General features: G+C 41.0%; 1 protein-coding gene across 6 annotated transcripts in view; it reads left to right on the top strand.

The window, feature by feature from the left end:
- LOC114659748 (potassium voltage-gated channel subfamily KQT member 2) overlaps positions 1-23,417 on the top strand; it is a 127,325-nt gene that overhangs the window by 62,958 nt on the left and 40,950 nt on the right. For all 6 annotated transcript variants that reach the window (XM_051932651.1, XM_051932650.1, XM_051932649.1 and 3 more), the window contains exons 3-8: positions 7,455-7,581; positions 15,964-16,139; positions 16,301-16,426; positions 16,752-16,862; positions 20,199-20,294; positions 22,598-22,692. In XM_051932651.1, the coding sequence (XP_051788611.1) occupies positions 7,455-7,581; positions 15,964-16,139; positions 16,301-16,426; positions 16,752-16,862; positions 20,199-20,294; positions 22,598-22,692 (731 nt within the window). The remainder of the gene's footprint in view (positions 1-7,454; positions 7,582-15,963; positions 16,140-16,300; positions 16,427-16,751; positions 16,863-20,198; positions 20,295-22,597; positions 22,693-23,417) is intronic.

Raw genomic sequence — 23,417 nt, 5'->3', positions numbered from 1 at the left:
TGGGACTACCTGCTTTGGGACTCTTTAGCGCTGGGACTATTGGATCATAACAAGTTTGATGACACCATACTTGACTTTAAAGATGTCACAATGAGTAAGTTTACCAACTCAGGAAGCTTTCATTCTGTAGGCAGTTAAGAGACACACACAGACATCGTTTTCCCTGAAGTATAAAATACAGAACACAAAGACATTGTTTGCTGCCCCTCCATCTCATTTTCTAACAAAGAAGACACATTGAAATATCCCAGGCTCATCAACTTAATTAATGAGTCAGGTGTATTCCGACAGGCACAGCCCTAACATTTTGCTTTGAAAGCAGGCAGGCTCAGCCCTTTTTGCCTCCAGGGTTTCTCTCTGGCTGTAAACAATGCCACCTCCATTTAGATGCAAATACGCAATTCATCATAACGTAGTTGGGCGACAGTGGCAGAGTCTTTAAGACCCATTACAAAATGAATGGGACTATTATTTAAGGGAATCTTATTGTAACAATCATTATAAGTTAGCCCTGTCTTGAAATGCAGATTATCATATCAAATTATTTCCACTTTTGTTTACCACAAGTGTTGTCACAAAGCAGCCGTAAAGATTTTTATGCCTTAAACCCCAAGGAAAAGGTCCTACATGTCAGTGGACAGAGAAAGTAGTAGTCAGTCAGTCAGTCAATTATCCAACCCGCTGTATCCTAACCCAGGGTCATGGGGGTCTGCTGGAGCCAATCCCAGCCAACACAGGGCGCAAGGCATGAACAAACACACACACACACACGCACCAAGCACATACCAGGGACAATTTAGGATGGCCAATGCACCTCTTTGGACTGTGGGAGGAAACCGGAGCACCCAGAGGACACCCACACAGAGAACATGCAAACTCCACGCAGGGAGGACCCGGGAAGTGAACCCAGATGGGTCTCCTTACTGCGAGGCAGCAGTGCTACCACTGCGCCACCGTGCCACCCAGAGAAAGTAGTATAACCTAAAATTCCTATGCCAGAACAAGATAATTAATAAACAAAATAAAAGTTGTCTATGTAATTTACACAAATTAAAACAATATCATACAAATAATGCAATACAAAGCAATTTAAAAAGAAGAGAGAAAAGTCAATCAGGAGTGTTAATTTGAAATATTTACTTACAGGTTTGACTAAACAAATAAGTACCTCTATGGTAGGGCGATTCAATAGACAGGATGCTTTAAAAGCGAATACTTTATTTCTAGTTGTGGCTTTCTTTATCTCAGGGGGTCCAAGATATCCTGCTCCTTCAGACTGCAGGAAACAGTGACATGTAACAAAATGACAAAGGAATAAGTCATATCTGTGGATTTGGAATTGCATTGTTTTGTTTTGACAGCATTCATGTCTTAATTCAATAGTGTGAGGTACACTAGAAAATGCATACCGACATACAAAATGCACTTGCAGGTGAACTAAATATTTTTTGTGATGTTTTCATGTAAAATGTGAGCTGTGGACACCGACATTTTGTAAATGTTCAGGCAAAACAAGCTTATTCGGTTTGTTTGGGTTTGAAATAAGCTATGAGAATTAACGTTAGAAAACATGAGGAGCTCTCGGCCATTTTCATTTTGTTAAAGTAGCTCTTAGGGGAAAAAAGGTTGGAGACCCCAGGTGTAGCCACTATGAAGGATGTGAGATGCTCCTACCTTCATAAGAGGATTTGGTTCCCAGAATTGCCTGAAAGTGGTTGAATTACGAGCTGCGTTATTATGTCTTCTTATCTGCCAGGCATCTGCGCACAAGCAACGTATGAAGGATCATTTTGTTCTTCAAGGTCAACAGTCAAGTGTTAACGGTCAGCCTCATGACACAAAGACCACATGCACGCTCACACACAGATGGTGCATTAACCTTGAAGCCGTGCATCACGGCTATCCCCTCTACATTTACACAGACACAGCGCATGATTTGTGGGCCGAGACCAAGAGCGAACTAAAAGGGCCAGATGATGAGGCGCGGGCACAGTGCACTCCTGGCCACTCAAACTCGGCTCACTGTAGACAGCTTTCCCAAAGACACGCTCAGATCTGTCCACTTAAAGCCGGAGCTCCAGGTGCAGGAGTTTAATTGCCTTCCCTCTCGTTAATGAATGCTTCTTAATGAGGCCACATGTGATTTTTAAATAATGCAACAATTAAGTCCTTGCTTGCCAGCCGTTGGCGTTGTAGGGAGTGTGGAAATGAGGGCATTTGGTTTGGAAGCAAATGAAATGGGGAGGTGCTTTGCAAAGTTACAGCTTGTACTAAGAGCCCTGATGTATCAAGTCCAGCTCGATGTGTGCCTGGATGTACAGAAGGCATCGTGACTGTAGGCTAAAACATGCCCGACGATATACAGATGAGGCAAAAGAAAAAAAATTCTGAAATGGAGCCTTTGGTTTTCTTACCTACAGGCTCCAATCTGAAATCTGACAAAATGGGGCCTGGCCTCTCAAATCAAGACCCAAGGCTTGTCTGAGGCCTAGTACTCAAAAAGGACCCAACAATAAGAAACAAACAGGGATAAACTGGACTCACCACAAAAGGAATATTGGGAAGGCTATCAGGCGAGAAATACTGCAGAACAGACAAACGATGACCCAAAGTGATTCTTTTAATATTTTAGCAGTAAAAGAACAGTTAAGGAGGAGGTGAAGAGAATTAGAAATGGTAAGGGGGAGCAAGAATATACAATGTCATGGATGGCCGGGGTCCTTGCCTTGGAAGGACCTGGGAAGCAAGTGTGGGCAGAGCATTACCTCCCCCGGAACGCTAGATGGCAGCCCCCCTGGGTGGCAGTGGTGCCTTGGGCTTCATGGGAGATGGAGTTGCATACAGCCCTGTTGGGATCTGAAGGTGCCGCCAGGGGGCGCTGCAGCTGCTCCAGAGCACGTGTGGACGGTTCTTCTGTCACACCTGGAAGTGCTGCTGGAAGTGGGGCACCGAGTACCTGGAGCACTTCCGGGTGACTTATATAAGGGGTCAACAGAGACTACTCGGTGAGCCAGAGTCGGGAGGAGGAGGAGGATGAAGCTTGCCGGGGAGAGTAGAGGAGAAAGAGAGAAAAGAAGAAAGATTGTGTTCAGGTGTGCTGTGTATTGTGTTTGGGACGGTGCTGTGTACTTGTGGGAACAGGGAAGACGTACACACGAGTGAAGAACAAAAACATTTCTGTTTTTATACTTGTGCCTGTTGCGTTTGTCTGAGTTGGGTTGGGTGGCTGGTACAGCCCTGTAGAGTTGTCACAACAGACAGCGAAACAGCAAATGCTTTGATCTTGCACTTTGACATTTCCACGAGTGATGCTCTAATCGATCGGCCATCGATCTAAATCTGCTGATTTTCAATACAGTAATCCCTCCTTGATCACGGGGGTTGCGTTCCAGAACCCCCCGCGAAAGGTGAAAATCCGCGAAGTAGAAACCATATGTTTATATGGTTATTTTTATATTGTCATGCTTGGGTCACAGATTTGCACAGAAACACAGGAGGTTGTAGAGAGACAGGAACTTTATTCAAACACCGCAAACAAACATTTGTCTCTTTTTCAAAAGTTTAAACTGTGCTCCATGACAAGACAGAGAGGACAGTTCCGTCTCACAATTAAAAGAATCCAAACACATCTTCCTCTTCAAAGGAGTGCGCATCAGGAGCAGATAATGTCAGAGAGAGAGAGAGAGAGAGAAAAAAGCAAACAATCAAAAATCAATAGGGCTGTTTGGCTTTTAAGTATGCGAAGCACCGTCAGACAAAGCAGCTGCAAGGAAGGCAGCAACGTGAAGGTAGTCTTTCAGCATTTTTTAGAGGAGTGTCCGTATCCTCTAGGCCAGTGTGTGAACAGCCCCTCTGCTCACACCCCCTCCGTCAGGAGCAGAGAATGTCAGAGAGAGTGAGAAGAGACAGAGAAAAACAAACAATTAAAAATCAATACGTGCCGTTCGAGCTTTTAAGTATGCGAAGCACCGTGCGGGAAGCATGTCGCTTGACAAAGCAGCTGCACGAAAGGGAGCAACGTGAAGATAATCTTTCAGCATTTTTAGACGAGCGTCCGTATCCTCTAGAGGTGCGAACAGCCCCCCTGCTCACACCCCCTCCGTCAGAAGCAGAGAATGTCACAGCAAGAGAGAGAGAGAGAGAGAGAGAGAGAGAAAAGCAAACAATCAAAAATCAATACGTGCAGTTTGATCTTAAGTATGCGAAGCACCGTGCGGGAAGCATATCGCTTGACAAAGCAGCCACATGTAAGCCCAGCAAGGAAGGGAGCAATATGAAGGTAATCTTTCAGTGTTTTTTGAGGAGCGGCCGTATCCTCTAGGGGTGCAAACAGCCCCCGTGCTCACAATATATTTGAGGAGTTTTATTTAATACTCAATACGTGCTCTGGTTGGGTAGCTTCTCAGCCATCTGCCAATTGAAATCAACTGGGCAAACCAAATGAGGAAGCATGTACCAGAAATTAAAAGACCCATTGTCCGCAGAAATCCGCGAACCAGCAAAAAATCTGCGATATATATTTAAATATGCTTACATATAAAATCCGCGATAGAGTGAAGCCGCGAAAGTCGAAGCACGATATAGCGAGGGATTACTGTACGTATGACTCAGTCAGTGATCGGTAAATTGACTGATAACAGAAAAATATTTTTTTTAGCATCTACTTTTCTAAGCAATACGATAATTTAGTTATTGTGCTTCTTTACACAGGGCTTTATGGTAGTTGAGCAAGCAGGTCTTGTTTTCCCTGCAAACGTCCTGTCAACAGAGACCAGTAAGGCAGACTTTACCAGAGAGAGAGAGAAAAGATTGCAATATTAGCCTTTACAATAAAGGAAGTGGTGTAATAAAATGAGAAAAATTAATCAGAGCAGTCATCCTGTGCACTTAGACAAAAGGCAAGAAAAGCTACATTAATGAATTCAGACATTTTATTTTGTCCTTTAATGAAATCGGACATTGCTTGTCTGAGTTTGGCTAGTGAGCGAGCAAATGTTAAGTACAGCAGCTCACAATTTCAATTGGAAGTTCAAGTTCAAGTTCAAGCACTTTATTGTCATTGTGTAACACAACGGAATTACTTTTTGTGACAGCCCCAAGGTGCATTTAAAGAAAAGTAAAATAATTCCAAATATGTTGTATGCAGTGTTAAGTGATCAAGTAACCAGAACAAATTATTATTGCTCAAAGTACAGCAGCATAAATTGTTATTGCACCTGTTAATGAATAGTACATTACATTAGTATATTGCACATTACCAATATAGCTTATTGCACACATTCAATTAAAAATGATCTCAGACTGAGGAGATTCAGAGTTCAAAAAGTTTATGGCAGATAGGAAAAAGCTCTTTTTTAGTCGGTTTGTGCACACACGGATTGACCAAAAGCATCTGCCTGACAGGAGGAGCTCAAACAAAGAATTTCCAGGATGAGTTTTGTCCTTGACAATGTTTTTGACCCTTCTCACACAGCGAGTCTTATACAAGAGTTTGAGTGATGGCAGTTCAGTCCCAATAATGGCCTCTGCTGTTTTAATAAACCGCTTCAGGGCTTCTTTAGCAGCCTTGGTGCAGCTGTTGTACCTGCAGGCCATCATGCAGTTAGTTAAGATGATCTCTATACTGCATCTATAGAAATTAACCAGCAGCTTCTGGGGGAGGTCAGCTCTCCTTAGCTTCCTGAGAAAATAGGCAAAGCACAACAACGGCTCTATTATAGCCAAGTTGTTGTCAGCCCAGGACAGGTCCTCCGAGATGGTGACTCCTGGAAACTCTCTCCACAGCATCTGCATTGTTATCAGACTGTGATTGGTCTTTTTAGTGGTCCTAAAGTCCAGAATAACTTCTTTGGTCTTTTTTGTATTTAAGACCAGGTTGTTGGTGTTGCACCATGTTGTCAGATATGAACCTCTTCCCTATATGCAGCTTCATTGTTGTCTGTTACAAGCCCAATGACAGCCGTATCATCCGCAAATTTAACAATAATGTTTGATTGGTGGATGGGTTGACAGTCATGGGTGAAGAGTGCATAGAGAAGGGGACTTAGTACACATCCTTGTGGCACACCAGTGCTCAGGGTAAGGGTGGAGGGTGTGTGTTTGCCCATGTGGAAAACGAAAATATGAAAAATGAACGGCACTGGATGTCAGTTCCCAGCCTGCCTTTATAGGGCTGGGGTGGTCCCTTAACTGTGATGGATAGGTGGCCCTGCCTCTTGGGGATCCAGGCACAAAAATACAAGGAACATTAGAGAATTGCAAGACACACATAGATACTAAATAATAATAATCAACCTGGATAAAATTAACAGATAATACATTCTTTAACAAATACATGAACAGAACAATATTGTGAAAAACAATGATAGATAGATAGATAGATACTTTATTAATACCAAGGGGAAATTGACATACTCCAGCAGCAGCATACTGATACAAAAGCAATATTAAATTAAAGAGTAATAAAAATGCAGGTATAACAGACAATAACTTTGAATAATGTTAACGTTTACCCCCTCGGGTGGAATTGAAGAGTTGCATAGTTTGGGGGAGGAATGATCTCCTCAGTCTGTCAGTGGAGCAGGACAGTGACGGCAGTCTGTCGTTGAAGCTGCTCTTCTGTCACCACGGTGTAGAAGAGGGCACTCGCCACAAACGTCTGATAGAACATCTGCAGCATCTTATTGCAGATGTTGAAGGACGCCGATCTTCTAAGGAAGTATAGTCGGCTCTGTCCACTCTTGCACAGAGCATCAGTATTGGCAGTCCAGTCCAATTTATCATTTACCTGCACTCCCAGGTATTTATAGGTCTGTACCCTCTGGACACAGTCACCTCTGATGATCACAGGGTCCATATAATATATGAACAATATAATATATATATATTATATTAATTATATATATATATATATATTAATTATATTAATCATATAATATATATGAACAATAGAAAATAAAAGAAGGTAAAAAGTAGCACTAAAAATGAGCCAGAGGAGGATCCCTAACCATTCTAGCACTTAGAGGTATGAGACATGAGGTAAGATTGAAGGAGGTGAACCACTTCAGCATTTCAGCAAATGGAGATTTAGAGCGGACATGACTGAGGTGTTTAAAATTATGAAAGGAATTAACATAGTGAATCCCAGTTTTTTTAATTTAAAATGAGTTTAACAAGAACATGGGTGCCCATTTGGAAACTTGTTAAGGGTAAATCGTCACCCTCAAAATGTTAGAAAGTTTTACTTCATGCAAAGAACCAGAGACACATAGAAAACATTCTAATGATGGCTTCCTGAGCGCTCTAGCTGGTCAGCCCACAGCACATAATCTTCCAGATTAACGACACCATAAATAAAGGCACTAAAACGGTGAACACTCCCTGACTTCTCACTCCATTGGCTTATTGTCATTAATAAATTTGCTGTCTTACTAATTAAGTTTTTCTTTTTGCAGGAAATTGTCACCATTGTCGTTTTTGGTGTGGAGTATTTTGTAAGAATATGGGCAGCTGGATGTTGCTGCCGCTACCGTGGGTGGCGTGGACGACTGAAATTTGCCAGAAAGCCATTTTGTGTCATAGGTGAGAATTGCTTTTTCTTTTCCTTTTTTTCTTCTTCACAATCACTGTGGTTAAAAAAAAAAATGAGGCAGAGGAAGCCATTTATTGTACTGGTGCAGGGGAACTGTAAGGGCAAGCCGAGATATCATGGAGTACGAGGAGTAGAAGTAGTTATAATAATTCTTAATTAATAATTCTTTGCATTTATATACCGCTTTTCTCACTACTCAAAGCACTCAGCAATTGCAGGTTAAGGGCTTTGCTCAAGGGTCCAACAGAGCAGACTCCCTATTGGCATTTACGGGATTCGAACCAGCAACCTTCCAATTGACAGTGCAGATCCCTAGCCTCAGAGCCACCACTCCACCTAGATGTTACTCCACCTGTTACTCCACCAAGATGGAGCAAAATGGCAGACCAAGTGGATAAATCAGGAGATGAAATGGGAACTCATAAAATAAACTGGGGGGCAAAAATCAAACAGGTCAAAGCCCAAGACAAACTGAAAATCAGAGCCGTGAGACATGCCAACATTCAAACTTTCTACAAGTTGTTTGTGTTTTCTAACAAAAGAAAGTTTTTTTTCAATTGTATCCAGAAACTTGGGTGCTACCAACAGCGTGCCACCATTTTATATAGTGATGTCATATACGACTATTTCTGGCTACCCATTATAAATGGCTTGAACAAACTTACAGAATACGGCCATAAAGTAAAAATGAAGCCACAATGAACAAAACATACATGTATAAAAACAAAATTCTGAAGTCAGAAACAGTTTGAGTCCCAGGAAGGGTGCTCCATTAAACCATTAACAAAGGAAACTCAAAATAACTAATTAAAGCACATCAACTGAATAGAGTGCTGGCTTAACAGCTGCTGTGTTTGAATCACACAGGCTTGTAGGAAGCTCTGTCTTTGGTCTGATATTCCGGGAGTTGGTGTTTGTTAATGGTAAACGCGTTGGACGAGATGGGACAGAAATGATGTCGTGTTTTCTGGGGCATTCTTTTCCACTTTAACTACAGAAATGTGACATTAAATTACTGGCTGTGCATCACCCTTATTCCTCCATCTCAGTTTTCTCTCAACAAGACCCCATTAAACACCCCCTTAACTTGTGTTTTTGATAACAAAATAGAAGTTTTAAATTCTGCACGTGCCAAAACCTTAAAGTCATGACAGCAGTATTGTCATCCGCACGGAGCTCGGTGAAATTCTTACTTGTATACCCAACCAACATATAACATGTCAATGCTGATACAGGACAACATTTTACAGGATTATTGTGAGCTAAAAAAAATAGCAGGAGATGAGAACGCTATGCCAAAAAATAACAAAAATGAACCAGCAAGAGGTCAGAAGTCAGAGAGACAGACGAATACCAGGCGACTGAATCAAAAAGGTGAAAATTAAGAATTGTAAACCAAAGATCAAAAAGGAGAGTCAAAATAAAAAAACAAAAATACTGATCGCCACCTAACTGCACGATTTTTAAATCGAGTTGGCCACTAACTAATGCACAAAAAATCTGTTTTTATCCACTGAAGGATGCTGAACATCAGCAGCACGACCATATTTTCATATTTCACCCAAAGATAATTGGCTTGACCAATCTCAACCAATTGGGAAGCACTGCTGACACGAACGGATCATGTGACACGCCAATTGCGGTTTGGTGCATTTTGTAGTCACACAATGCATCAATGCCAAAAAGATAAACAAAATAAAAAATAAATAAAAACAAAACAAAACAGCCACTCTCCAGCACCATGGCGCAGGCTTCTTCTACATTACAAAGCTAATCTATTCCTGAAATGAATTTGTGTAACATGAACACATCATTACCACTAATTTAAATGAAAAAGGGTTTCCTGGCCCCAGAAATGCACTGAGGTGTGTAATTTGTGTCTGGGAAAAATGGATGGCAACACTTGACAAAGGTTCTTACCAGATCAAGTAGGATCATAAATAAAATTTGAGCAACAGCATAGTGTGTATTTATGTTTATACCTAAAGTCACTTCAAGACGTGATAGTAAAAAAATGTTTAAATGGATATTAATGTTTAACACAATAAAAATGGATCAGGCTGAGTGGTGGCCCTGAGGCTAAGGATCTGTGCTGGTATCTCGAAGGATGCTGGTTGGAATCCCATTACTACAAGATGGGATCCTACTCCGTTGGGCCCTTGAGCAAGGCCCTTAACCTGAAAATCGCTCCAGGGGTGTTGTACAATGGCTGACCCTGTGCTCTAACCTCCAAAGGTCATGCGAAAAGACAATTTCCCCTCAGGAATTAATACAGTGTACCAAATACCACAACAAACAAGGGCAACTCGAAACAAAATAATTGCTCAAATTGAATCTTTTTAGTAAACCATTCTTTACAGAAACTTCAGAGCTGGGCTTATGGTTATTGACTAGAAGGACCACATACAAATTTACTCCAGTGTTTAGGTATGCATGTAGAAACAAAATGAGCCATGATATCTTTCCCCAATTTCTGGAATAAAAACACCTCTGTTTTTGTTACTTTGAAGATGCTGTAAGAATACCATCTGTGAAACTCTTCACACACAATGAAATATGAGGCTATACTTCGATCCGTTCTTTACAAGTAGTAACTGTAATCCCTGTAACGGATATACAAGTGCAACAGGCTACAATCAACCTGCGGGTGGACAACTGCACCTTTAACTGAAGCGGTACAGCAACACCACACTTTTAAATGATTGGTTGAGGTGACTGTCTCTCGTGCAAATTTCGAAAACGGCACTGGATATCAAACTTAGACATGCCAATACTGTATCAAATTTTTAATTGTTGATATCAAAATTCAAAACGCTGATTGTTGTATCGATCAGTACATAAAGGAATCTCCAGGTTGTAATTTCCAAATACAGTAACTTCTAAAATCTCCGTCTTACAATCTCCTTCTAGGAACTCTCCTCCCATCCCTCTCCCAGTTCTTTTTTCTATCATTTTTGTACTGTGCCACCTACTGTCCAAAATTAATAAAACAACATAACACTGGTAACAAATTTATAAAAGGGGATATCAATTTTGAAAATAATGATAGCAAATTTAAAACAAAAGATAAATGTTGTCTATAAATTTGTACACCAAAAAGAACGATTCATTGCTACAACAGCTTGCCATGCAAGTAGTACATTGACGATGGCATTAAATAAATGTAACTTTTACAGTGAGAACAATGCACTTCATGTTTTGGACTTACCGACTGGGATTTATTTTTTTAATATGCACACAAAGATGATCCACTGTGGCAACCCCTAACAGGAGCAGCCGAAAGAAGAAGAAGAGGGAGGCTTCGGTCTTTCTGTTCGCGTGTGTTACAGGAAGTCATAGCCGCTAATTTAAAGACGCTCACTGCCGGAGATGGTCGGGACCTCAGAAAGACAGCCACGGGGAAGTTCGATTTGTTCATTTAGGTTGATTTGTAGGATTTTGTTGATGACTGTTAACAATCAAGTTTATTTTATCATTTAATTCGTATTAGAATGCTTGACTTTACTAACTTTTGTTGGGGTTGTGTTTAATTTTATTTAAGGGTTTAGAACGTGTACTGAGTTCCCCTGCGTGGCTGAAGTGGTAGCTCCCCACGTGAGTTCTGGCGGTATTTTGGACTTGAAAAGTCTATATTAGAACGGCGTTGGCCATGGTGTTAGAGTGATGTTTAAGGTAATCTTAAGTAGTTAAAAGAAATACGTTACTGCGGGTTAAGGAGCAGTCTAAAATTAATTGGGGAAATTGCTAGATGGCAAACTTAAGGAATGTTTAACAGCAGAGTCCATCACACGTGTCCTTTTGCAGTATGATAAAAATATGAAATAGAACTTGGCAGAAAAAAACAATCAGTGTCTTGGGGCATCCAAGACCTAAGTTTCAAAAACATATTATAAAGGAAAAGAGAAGAGGTATACGATAAGGTATTAAACTTTTCAAAACGGTCAGATTAATATTGTAAAGTATACCAGTTTAAAAAAGGGTATAAGGAGTGTTAACTCATCCAGCACTGAAGATGGCAGTAATGCAGCGCAGAGTGTAAAATCTGCTAAGTAACAAAGCAGCACAAGAGTCGTTTCATCGGCGGGTAGGAGAGGCGGACTAGCCTGTGTGAGAGAGCTGGGTGGCTGAGCAGTTGGCTGTCTATAAGGCAGGGGTGTGGAAATCAATTTTTTTTCTACTTGTCCACGGACAAGTAAACTTAGAAAATCCACTTGTCCGCCAGTTAAATTCACTTGTCCATAAACAAATAACAAAAGTGAAAAATAGTTTATTTTTTCTGATCTCTTTTATTGATACCAAAACTGCCTTCCATTTTAAAACTGAAAAAAGTTCTTTCAGGGAGTAGTATTTTGCCACCTTGCTCTAGAACATTTTATAAAAGATTCCCTTATCATTTTAACTCACTAATAAACAATGCCTTCATTATAGCTACACTAGTTCTGTTTCACATACTACAGTTACAGTGAAGATTTTTATAGATATTTCATAACCTTTGGAAACCGTTAGAATGTTTTCTTCTTTATTTTTAATAAACTGACAGTGCGAAACCAACTTGTTTTATATGAAATATTTGCTAATCAAAAACGATCTGTTGACAGCTCATCAAAATTGATGTTGTCACGCAATAAATTTCTTAACTCCTCAATATATCACAATCTACACGAAATCGCAAATTTCAGGAAAGATTAACTGCCTAACAAGCTTTGTTATGTGGTGAAAACAATTGTATTGTAAGTAAAATGACTGCATTTTTATGTAGAAACAATGAATTTTATCAATCTTCTTCTATAATATGCATTTGTCTGTCCAGGATTATAAATCACCTGTAGCTCGCAAACCATTTCACCTTTTGACTTGAAATTTGGTACACATACAGTATAGTACGTGTCGTCTGCTATCCGCTTTGGGGGTGATGATTTGTATTACTCTTTATTTTTATTTTATTTTATTGTTGAATCAACTCTCGGCAGTGAGCAGCAGGGCGGCGCATGCGTATGGGAGCCGTTCTCATTCCCCACCACCTTCGCTAATCATTCTTGAGGCAGATTGAAGACTTAAGTGCCAGTTTAAGTGAAAAATTAAAGAAAACGTATTAAGTAATTGCAACACAAGAACTAACTTAATCAGTTTTAACGCGAAAAGATGCCAACGAAAGAAGAGAAGCAGCGGGCCGCTACGGTGGAGAAAAGTAGAGCTGCTCAGGAAGCAGCAAGCGCATCAACCTCTGAGCAAACGAATGCTAAACGTACAGAGAAAGAGGATGAAAACAAGGAATGCTCAAGTCAAGTGTATTTATTCACTGCATGTTATCGTGCAGTACACCGTTACTGGTAATATATAAAAGTTATTGATTATAATGAAAAATCATCAGATTACATGGTAATGTCGGCATGAAAAAATGACCGCATCTCCAAGCGTGTAAGTATTAGGGTAAAATACTTATGTAAGACCGTAAGAGTGCTTCCCCTTTGAAAAATCAGCCGTCATTTTGTAAACAATATTGAAGACCAATTTCAGACATGAAGAACATGCCTAAGTTGACTGTTTCCGCACAAAGTACGTACCCAAATGTTTAAAATGTGAAAGTAGTGGTAAAATGTGCTCTGCACAGCACATATAATATTTTTTCTCCAGAAAGAATTGCACTTGTCTGCGGACAACTGAAACCAGAAAAACATGCTTGTGCGACGGTCAATTTACCTGTGTCGGACGAGTCGGGCGTTGGATTTCCGCACCCTTGTATAAGGAGTAGGCTAAGGCTCCTGGAGTGTTATCAAGGAGAATTTTTATTTACCACGGCGAAGGAAAAAAGGTGTAGCAGTAGAGGCGTTTATCGACCTCTTGAACCTTCAGGTACCACTCCAAACACCAGGTAAAAGTACAATTATTATTTATTGTACAATAATTACGTGCACAAAGCACCCTCCACTCCACACTACTCATATAAATCAATAAAGCAATTACAAATACCAATCCTCCTCTCCCAGACACTTTGCCACCCTACCTCCCAGCTCAGCTCAGTGTCTGGGCTTTCCCAGAGTCCTTTTATACTCCCTGACCCGGAGGTGTTCCTGCCCAACAGTCCACAAGTCCTTATTACTTCCGGGTCAGGGTAAAAGTCCTTTTCTTCAACCTGGAAGTATGTCATTTCTCCTGTTCATGTGACCAGGACGTACTTCCAGGTTATAGGGCACATAAGAGTCCATGAGCCTCCCTACAGCGACTCCCGGTAGTCCCCAAGGTATCCAGCAGGGCTGTGTATAAAAACTACAAAGTCCATGAGGCCCTGCTGGAAATCGGGGCACGTCCATGCTGTCGGGAGAGCTCCTCCTGGCGGCCTGGGGGTGAGGGCCGGAATATGTAGCTGGCCATCCATCACAAAGAAAATACAGACACAGTGAAGAAAAATAAAGTTTATTCTTGACAGCTCCACTTTAATCTCAACATTTATTAAAGTCGACATGTTGACTTTATTCTCGACATTTCAACTTTAATCTTGTCACTTATGTTGAGATTAAAGTCGACATGTTGACTTTATTCTTGTAGTTTATTTTGTCATTAAAGTAGAACGTCGTAAACTTCATCTTAAAATCAATGTTTAATTTACTTGATCTTCCCAAACCCCATCATACTAATGTAGCACATTAAATGCTTTGTGTTAAGTGTTCCCCGACCCATGTTAATCTATACGTGCTTCTTACACTGACTTCCTCGTGCACTGATTGGAGTCACAGGCAGCCATCTCCACACAGAATGCATTCATTTCATGATATTACTGCTCACTGAACATTTAGAATGCTAAGATTGATATCATTTTCATGATGAAATGCATTAAAGCACATATTAAACATGTGGGGGCATGGTGACATAGTAAATGAAACATTGATCTTAAAATGAAGTTTACGAAATGGCAAAGTTAAATTAGAGAGAGAAAAAACAAGGGTTTAAAGTGAAAATGTCGACTTTGATCTCGACATAAACAGTAAGAATAAAGTGGAAATGTCGAGATTAAAGTTGAAATGTCGACTTTAATCTCTGCATACACTTTTTTCCTTCACTGTGTCCATATTTTTTTATTCTTCTCCGTGACCCTACTACTTAGCTCAGTTTTTGGATTAGTCTTATCATTTTTAAAGTCTGCTAAGACTCCTTAGACTGAGTTATAGCTGGGTAAGTGTTTTTCTGTTATGGTCTCCCCACAGGTTTGTTTTCGGACTGGGTTTTTCTTTGAAGCATAATTGTCACTGTAAATATTTTTGCACCAGGAACTGTGAGTTGTTTTTTTTTTAACTTATTTTGGAATAAAATCTTCTAGTTTTTTGTACATCTGTTTCCCAACACTCTCAGTCCTTGTTGGTCCTGAACTACTAGCAGGGCATCTGCTTGGGCAGGTGGCTTATGACAGTATCTAAATACTTTTGATGAATTATTCAAATGCTAATCTTAAACTTACTAGTTATGTTTACATTGCACAATCATGTTCTTTTTCCTGGACTGTTGCCCAAATAAATTCATTTAGGTTAATTTGTGGAATTTTGTTGATGACTGTTGAGTTTATTTTAGTCTTTGATACTTTTTAGAATGCCAATGAGGTTGCGTTTGACTCGCTAGCTTGTATTGGAGTTATGTTTAAAGTGACGGCAGCACAAAATGGTAAAACAAGGCCATGAAATACACAGAAGAGACAGAGAGGACCTCACTAGTCTGTCCCAATATAGTTCTCACCCCGGACAGCCAGACCCCAAACTCAAGAGCCAGGCTTCCAGATTATAATGGTTGGAGCCTTTTAAAAATATTTTTTTCTCCTTTCATAAATTTTTAAGAGCTTTAAGTGCGGCTTATGTTTTGTTTGAATTACTAAAGGAACATTCTGGAATAGTCAACTTTTCAATAATTTTGCTTTTGATGACGCGTATTTTTTTATTCGTGTTCCATGTGGAAAGTTGCCATGATGACATTTTTGCTAGGCATGCTCCACACAAAATGCTGAATCTAATTAGTTCAAATGTTTTAGCTAGAAATTGATTTAAGGTTATTAAAAATATTTTTATCATTGATTCTCATTATTGCTGCCATTTTAGAAAGTTTAGCTGTAGTGTTACCATGGTGATTTGCCGAATGTGAGCAGTGGGTGACGTCTGTTATGCGATGGGATAAAAGGTCGGCATTGACGTCTCATTTCTGTCTGAGATTGAGGATAAATTCCTTCATTTCTACTAAAGGACAGGACTCTGTCCAATACAAGATCTTGCTTATCCATTTTACTTTCACTCCGTTCATTCATAACTAATTTGTGTATCGTTGACTCACCCATGCAGACATATTTTTAGCCGCTCTCATTAAGATCTTCTCTTTTCCCTCCACCCCTACAGACATTATGGTATTAATTGCCTCCATTTCTGTGTTGGCGGCCGGGACCCAAGGAAATGTTTTTGCCACATCCGCCATCAGGAGTTTGCGATTTCTACAGATCCTGAGGATGATTCGAATGGATCGCAGAGGCGGCACTTGGAAACTTCTCGGCTCGGTGGTGTATGCACACAGCAAGGTGGGTGAACTTCAAAAAAGGAAAAATCTTTAAGGAAAACACAGTGGCAGAGAAGTGAATGAGGTCCTGTCTGCAGCTTCCCCTGCCCAGCTTTGGTTTTACATGAGGTGTGTGATGACATCTGCCACTACTTCTCAATGGTTTCTTATTTTCTCTTAAAGGAACTCATCACTGCTTGGTACATTGGCTTTCTCTGCCTCATTCTCGCCTCCTTCCTGGTCTACTTGGCTGAGAAAGAAAGCAACAAAGATTTTGACACATATGCTGATGCCTTGTGGTGGGGACTGGTAAGACATGCAATCAGTGTGCATGTTGGTGAGAGTTATGCTCTTGGGACCTGTGATCAGCTCCATCTCTTCCAGGGGTGTCAAGACCACACCTGATGCATGCCTGAAAACTTTAGTCAGTCAAACTTATTCTGGAATTGTGGGGTAAATGTGCAGTATGTGGTCATGTCAAGCAAGACCAGAAGCTGCTTTTGATGAAAATGAGTAGAGCTACTGTACTGCATGGACATCTGGCTCATGCTGGGGGGATTAAGCCATGGACACCCCCATCACTTGACTCTTTTGAATACTCTCCTCTAACGTGATGTCCCATTCCATCCCACAGATAACTCTGACCACCATCGGTTATGGGGACAAGTATCCTGTCACGTGGAATGGACGTCTCCTCGCAGCCACCTTCACCCTTATCGGAGTCTCCTTCTTTGCACTGCCAGCTGTAGGTATTTTGTGGGACATGATGTCACCCAACCTGTCTCCTCCACTACCTGAGCTTTTGTTACTTTTGTACTTTTTCTTTTGTAATTAGTGGAAATTACACTGCAAGTGGAATTTTTGAGAATATTCTAGAAACAGAGGTGGCATCTGATGCTGCTTGCAGTAGAAAGTCTCGTCCACACGGGGTACCTGTTACAGCCACTTACTTTGTAGCAGTTGTACATGAATGGGGATGTCTTAAGGTGTTTTGTGCCGAGTCTCGTTTTTCATAGCGTTGTCCTGTTTAGGTAGTCTATAGTGCATCTGTGTAAATGTTGTCCCCCTGGGAACAAAGGGGGAAAGGAGAACGCTGCAGGACCACTCAAGGTAATTTTCCTGTCCACCCATCAAGTCCATCCGGGTTATTTCCTATTTAAACGAGAGGAGGGAAATAGGAAAAGAAGAAAGTGAGAAGGAGAAGGATAAAAAAAAATAGAACATAACACCGAAACGCATCACAAGAGACAGAGAAACGCCGATCCGGGCCGTCACATACCTAACCACAGCTTACTGCTCTCAATGGCGGACCTGTAACGATCTCGCCATTCTCACAAAACCACAGGGTTCAGTAGTATCAGGACACGCCGAGGACCATATGATGAGATCGTTTCTTTTTATATTTCGGGAAAGGAGTGAACAATCAAGTGCTTCCATATTGCAGTTTCTAACCAGTTCAAGATCATTTCCATTAATCATTCTCTGGACAATTTCCTGGGCTTTACATGTGTTATGTGTTTCTTGTATGTCAAATCTGTTTTATGTTCAGTGTAGAGTCAAGGGAGGGTTTGCATTGTATTTTTACTGCTGCACTGTTTATTATAATATTCCGCCATTCGCTTGTGGGGTTGTGGGTGTTAGGGGAGGGGAGAGATGAGATATTTATACTGTTTGGTATGTTGTTTCACTTCTTTTTCATATATACTGTATGTATATATATATATATATATATATATATATATATATATATATATATATATATATATATATATATATATATATATATATATATACATATACTTACTGTTTACCTTTTTTGCCTATTTGATCACCAATTGGGGAAGTAATTGGAAGAAGTACGGTTTGTCTAAGTTTAACACCCCTCAGGTTGCCAGGACACAGGTCTTGGCAGTACTGGATGATTGGGCCGGCTGTTACAACTTCACCTCCAAACAGAGTAGACTTGGTTGTCTAATGTGCCATCCCTTTATTTTTTGATGTTTGTATACTACATACTACTAATGTATTTTAATATTGACACAGTAAAAAAGTGAAAATGGGGTACAAATCAAGTAGGGGGCGCAGGTGCAGTGCAAATCGGATGGTGACTATTGGCATAAAATTAGAGGCACAGATCAGGCAGTGTTCTAAAATATAATCAAGTGAACGCATTTATGAAAGTTCTACATATCTGTGGCACAAATTGGGAAGAGGGCACAAGTTTTGATAGACACTCAAACCACCACTAGATATCCCAGTAGCCTTTGCAAGAGCCTGAACTATAGTAACAAAATATTGCTGCTCTCAGGTTACAGCCTGCGGGGTTCATGACACCTTTATAGTCCATCCCCAGCTGAGGATGACAAGTAATGTTATCCAGTATGGGGTGTGTACCCCTCTGCAGCTCTCCCAGCTGTCCTGTTTTCCCATCACATGGCATAATTACAAAGTACAAAATGCACCTCTATTAAATAAAAACATTCTTGGGCATGCAGTATCTCATAGAACAAGGCCTCGAGTTTATATTCTTAGGTTAATTTCAATCCTGGTTGATCAGACTGATAAAAATCAACCAGTTCAGATCCAACTGAATGAGCTAAGTTATTGAACCACAAGCATCTGTAGCTTCTGTTTTTGATTTTTCTCCTCAACGACATTTCGAGAAAAGAGTTGCCAAACTAAAGGCTTCCTGGGTGAAGTGCTGGTAACCACTGCCCAGGAAGAGAACCCTCTACGGGTTGAAGCAATATTTCACACAATTACACACTGGAAGATGTTTGCACAGGACTGGTAAGAACACTGGATTCTGTAATCATCTGCTGCTGTTGCTCTAAACCGTCTTATATTGATTTTTAGAACACCCATAATCCATTATGTTATTGTTATATTGTGCAACTTCTACTTCTATTTGTCCTGCTGTAGACTTGTACTACTAATACATCTTGCGCCTCCCTTGATTTGGCCGGTGAAGCGGTTCTTTACTCCTTTGTAGTCTATGAAGGCGGGGGTTGTGGGGGTGTTTGGCCTCTGTGTCACCAGGAGGGGAAAACGGTGAACCAGAGGTTTCAAAGATTGACAGTGATCGTGGGCTCAAGACCCAAAGAAGACTCAGAGATGGTCCTCTATTTTCACCTTCTGGGTTATAAAAATTATTGGGGCTCTAGTAAACCCCAAAAGTAAATACCGTATATGAAATATTTCCTCCAAAACTGATTTACCTCAAGTATAAAAAAAACACCTTCCATATCTACAACATGCAAACAGTTTGCCTTTAGATTCCCCCAATTCTTAATTGCAAACACACTGATGGGAAAAACCCGCAAGGGCTGGATAGGAACCACCACCTCAAAATCATCGTATTCAAAACATCTGCTGCAATATTTTAGTTAAACTAATAAAATACAAACGGCAATCAATAATTACCCAATGCTTTTGTGATTATTTTATTTAGGTTGACTGTACAGCTTTCCCCACCGGTGGCCGCAGAGGTAAAGATTCAGCCTGGATCAGTCAGTTTCATTTGTTTTTTTCCTGGAGTAAATGTGTCTGTTCCACTCTCTGTTTGTACCAAAGAAGAGCAGCGAGCAGTGATCCGCTTTTTTTTGGTGTGGCTGAAGGTGTACCAGGGGCCAAAATCCAAAAAAAACCATCTGCTCAGTATGGAAGCAGTGTTTTACCAGTTTACAAATGGTTTGAGAAGTTCAAAAATGGGAGGAGAATAGTTAAGAACAAAGACGAAGCTGGACCACCTGTTCACCTCCACTACCCATGACAACATTGAATAAGTCCATACCCTAATTCTGGTGAACTGACAAGGATTTTGGTCCTTGCACTTGCAAGAGAAATTGATTGATCAAAAACCTTTACCAGTGTGACTGGAAACACACCATGCTTCCACATGTGCATGGGAAACCTGTATAGCCATCACAAGCAAAATTATCACAAAATCATCCCGGATAATAATTGACTTAGTCTCTTAGATTAAATACCTGCTGTAATGTTTTATTCCACAATGGCTGTTTACCTTCTCAACATGCCATTTTAGAGAGCATAATAAAGGTATCCTCTCAATGTCTTTCAGGGTATCCTGGGGTCGGGGTTTGCCCTGAAAGTCCAGGAGCAACATCGGCAAAAACACTTCGAGAAGCGGAGGAATCCTGCTGCCGGTCTCATCCAGGTAAGGTGACGTAAGGGTCAGCAGGTTAAAGTTCGAGTCAGCTGTCAAAATGGTACAGCTGGGATTTACTTGTAGGGGCCACCTTCTGCTCCCAGGGCTACGGAATCTGCAAGCCACCCACCACTACCAATCGACATGCTTCTGCACAAAGAACATCTTCCCACCTGCTTTCCAAACCCCCTTTTTGGGACACTCAAGTCTATTCCAGGGAGTACAGCAAGAACCATCCCTAGATTTGATGTCAGTTTATCACAGTTCCACGTGCATCCAAACTCACTCGCTTACTCTGGGACAATTTAGAATCACAAAAATATTGTTTTTTTGGGGGGGTTAGGGAGGTAACAGAGATGCCCAAGGAAACGGCAGAAGTTTCACACAGAAAAAGAATCCATCTATTTTTTTTATATAGGATCCGTTACAGTTTGAAAGAGAAACGACTGACATTAAGAGTGGAAGAGCACTGGATATGATGGAGTGTCACAAAATGGCCGAACGCACCATACCTGTTAGACAAAATCCGGAGATGTGATTGAGTGTGACACAGGGCAGAGGTCACGAGTACACCTGCGTTGTTTTACCAAAAGAATTTAAATTGATTGTATCACACTCAGTAATGGCACTAAAACCTAACAATGTTACATTAGATTTCAAATGTAATGCACCGTTTACATTACTAATGTAAAAAAAAAATTAGCATTGAATGCTTACATGACTGGTAAGTGAGCAACTGATCATTCAATTGTCACTAAACAGAAGCACAGACAAGTGTACTTAACGTATCTACAAAATAAATGAATGCCGAAAGCCATTAGAATTCTGTCATTCTTATCATTACCTTAAACTATTTCAGCTGGCTACATTTTCTGTTTTGTCATTGAAGGGTCTGGTGGTGAACATCTCCTCTTCTCCTGTATGTAGACCTGAATATCCCAAAAAGTTTGACCCTAGTTCTTTGGTTTATGAACTTACCGGCCTGTTGTGGAATCAGACTTGACTACACTTGATAACTTCACTTTTTCATTTAACTCTCAAATTCAAGACAGGAAGAGGAGCGGGTTCAAATTTTTATTTACTCATAACGTTATAGCGGTGGTAACGCTGCTGCCTCACAATAAGGAGACCAGGTTGAATATCCCAGCTTGGAGCTTGCATATTCTCTCTGTGTCTGCATGAATTTCCTTAGGTGCTCTGGTTTCCTCCCACAGGTCAGTGGTATGCAGTTTAGGTGGATTGGTGATGTTAAACTGGCCCATGATGTGTTTGTGATGAACTGGTGCCCTCTCCAGGGATTGATCCTTCCTTGTTCCCTATGCCTGCTGGGTTAGGCTCCAGGTCTCCCGTGACCCTGCTGAGGACAAAGCATGTTAGAAATGGTTTTATTCACATGTCCTTGTCTGTGCCTCACCTACAATTTAATCATGGAGGTCTACAGGGACTTCCTTGGCTTTTATCTAGCCAATCTACCATAAAGGCCTGATTGATGGAGTGCTGCTGAGATGGTGTTCCTTCCAACAGGTTTTCTGCAGAACACATCTGAATATGTGTTGGGGTGACCATTGGGTTCACTGTCACCTCCCTGGCCAAGGCTGTTCTTGCCTGGTTACTCAATTTGACCAGAAGACCAACTCTAGGAAGGGCCCTGGTGGTTTCAGCTGTAGAGGCCACTGTGCTCCTAGGAACACTCAAAGCTTTAGAAATGGTTTTAGCCACTTGCCCTGATCCATGCCACACCATAATTTGATCATGGCATTCTACCGAGAGTCCCTTGGATTTAATGGCTTGGTGTTTGTCCAGACATGCAGTGTGAATTGTAGGACCTTCGATACACAGGTATGTGAGTGCCTTTCTAAATGATATCCAGTCAATTCAGTTTGCCACTGGAGGACTGTAATCAAGTTCTAGAAACATCTCAAGCAAACAGGTGGCATCTGGGATGCCGTTGCAAAGGGTCTCAATACTTTATGGATGAGAGATTTTTGATTTTTAATAAACTGACAAAGCTTTCTGAGGACATATTTTGACTTTGTCACTATGAGTTATTATTGACTGTAAATAGATGGGCAAATAAAATGGCAAATGTGTCAACTGAAAATGAAATCTACTACACAATAACGTGTGCAGAAAGTGAAGGGAATCCACTGTTTATAGTGCCTCTCCAATGCTCAAATACTCAAAAGTTGATTTGTGGAGTGAGCCAGCAGCGCCCTCTGCCATGCAGTTCATGTTCTTCTTAGCTGGTCCTGACTTTACTCTTAGGGTTGAGGCACCCTTTTTGCTTAATCAATGCTCCATTGATGTTTCAGGCTGCCTGGAGATTTTACGCCACCAACCTGAGCCGGACAGACCTCCATTCAACGTGGAGCTACTATGAACGCACTGTGTCAGTCCCCATGTACAGGTCAGCATGCTCTCTTTTGTCTAGTGATTCATGATGTTCTGAGCTCACACTAGTGGTGTCTGAATGGACATACTGCAAGAGAAAAAAAATACATGTGGCAAAAAGTGAGGGTTGAACCGGGGTCTGAAAAAGCATTGCTGCAGTACCCTGGATGGTAGTTAGGTGGGTCGGTAGGTAGACTTTTATAGGATAGTAAAGGTCTTCCTCTACCAAGACACTGTGACAATGATCTTTCAGCTTGATTTCTTTCTATAAGCCACATTTTTTTCAGTTAACCTTCACAGGATGAGAATGGGCAAAGGGAAAAATGCCATAGCCAGGTATGCTGGGGGTGGCAGCATCCATTAGAGGCTTTTTTTTCTGGTTGTGGCACTCTTCTTTACCCTCCTTGTGACTAAGCAATCTCTTCCACTAAAGGTGCAGGCTTCCCACTTGGGCACAACTGTGCCATTCTGGTACTTCCAGGCTGGCTTTTTTGTATGTGCCAGCTGGTGAATATTACCCTCCACCCCCATGTGGACATGACCTTCCTGAGGCATCACTTAGCTGCCTCTTTTATACGGCACATCTCCCAGCATGCTCTACAGTGTCATAGAGCTCTAAATGTGAGATCATTAGAGCGCATTGAATGTGCTCACAGACTGTGGTGGGCAAACATTTGGTCTGTGCCACGCAGGTTGGCTTGAGTTCCTCTCTTTGCAATAGAAAAAGACAGCTGCCGAACC

The sequence above is a fragment of the Erpetoichthys calabaricus genome, chromosome 10 (assembly GCF_900747795.2).
Source record: "Erpetoichthys calabaricus chromosome 10, fErpCal1.3, whole genome shotgun sequence".
Taxonomy (NCBI): Eukaryota; Metazoa; Chordata; class Cladistia; order Polypteriformes; family Polypteridae; genus Erpetoichthys; species Erpetoichthys calabaricus.
Note: the sequence above shows the minus strand (reverse complement) of the source record. Positions and strands in the feature narration are given on the sequence as shown.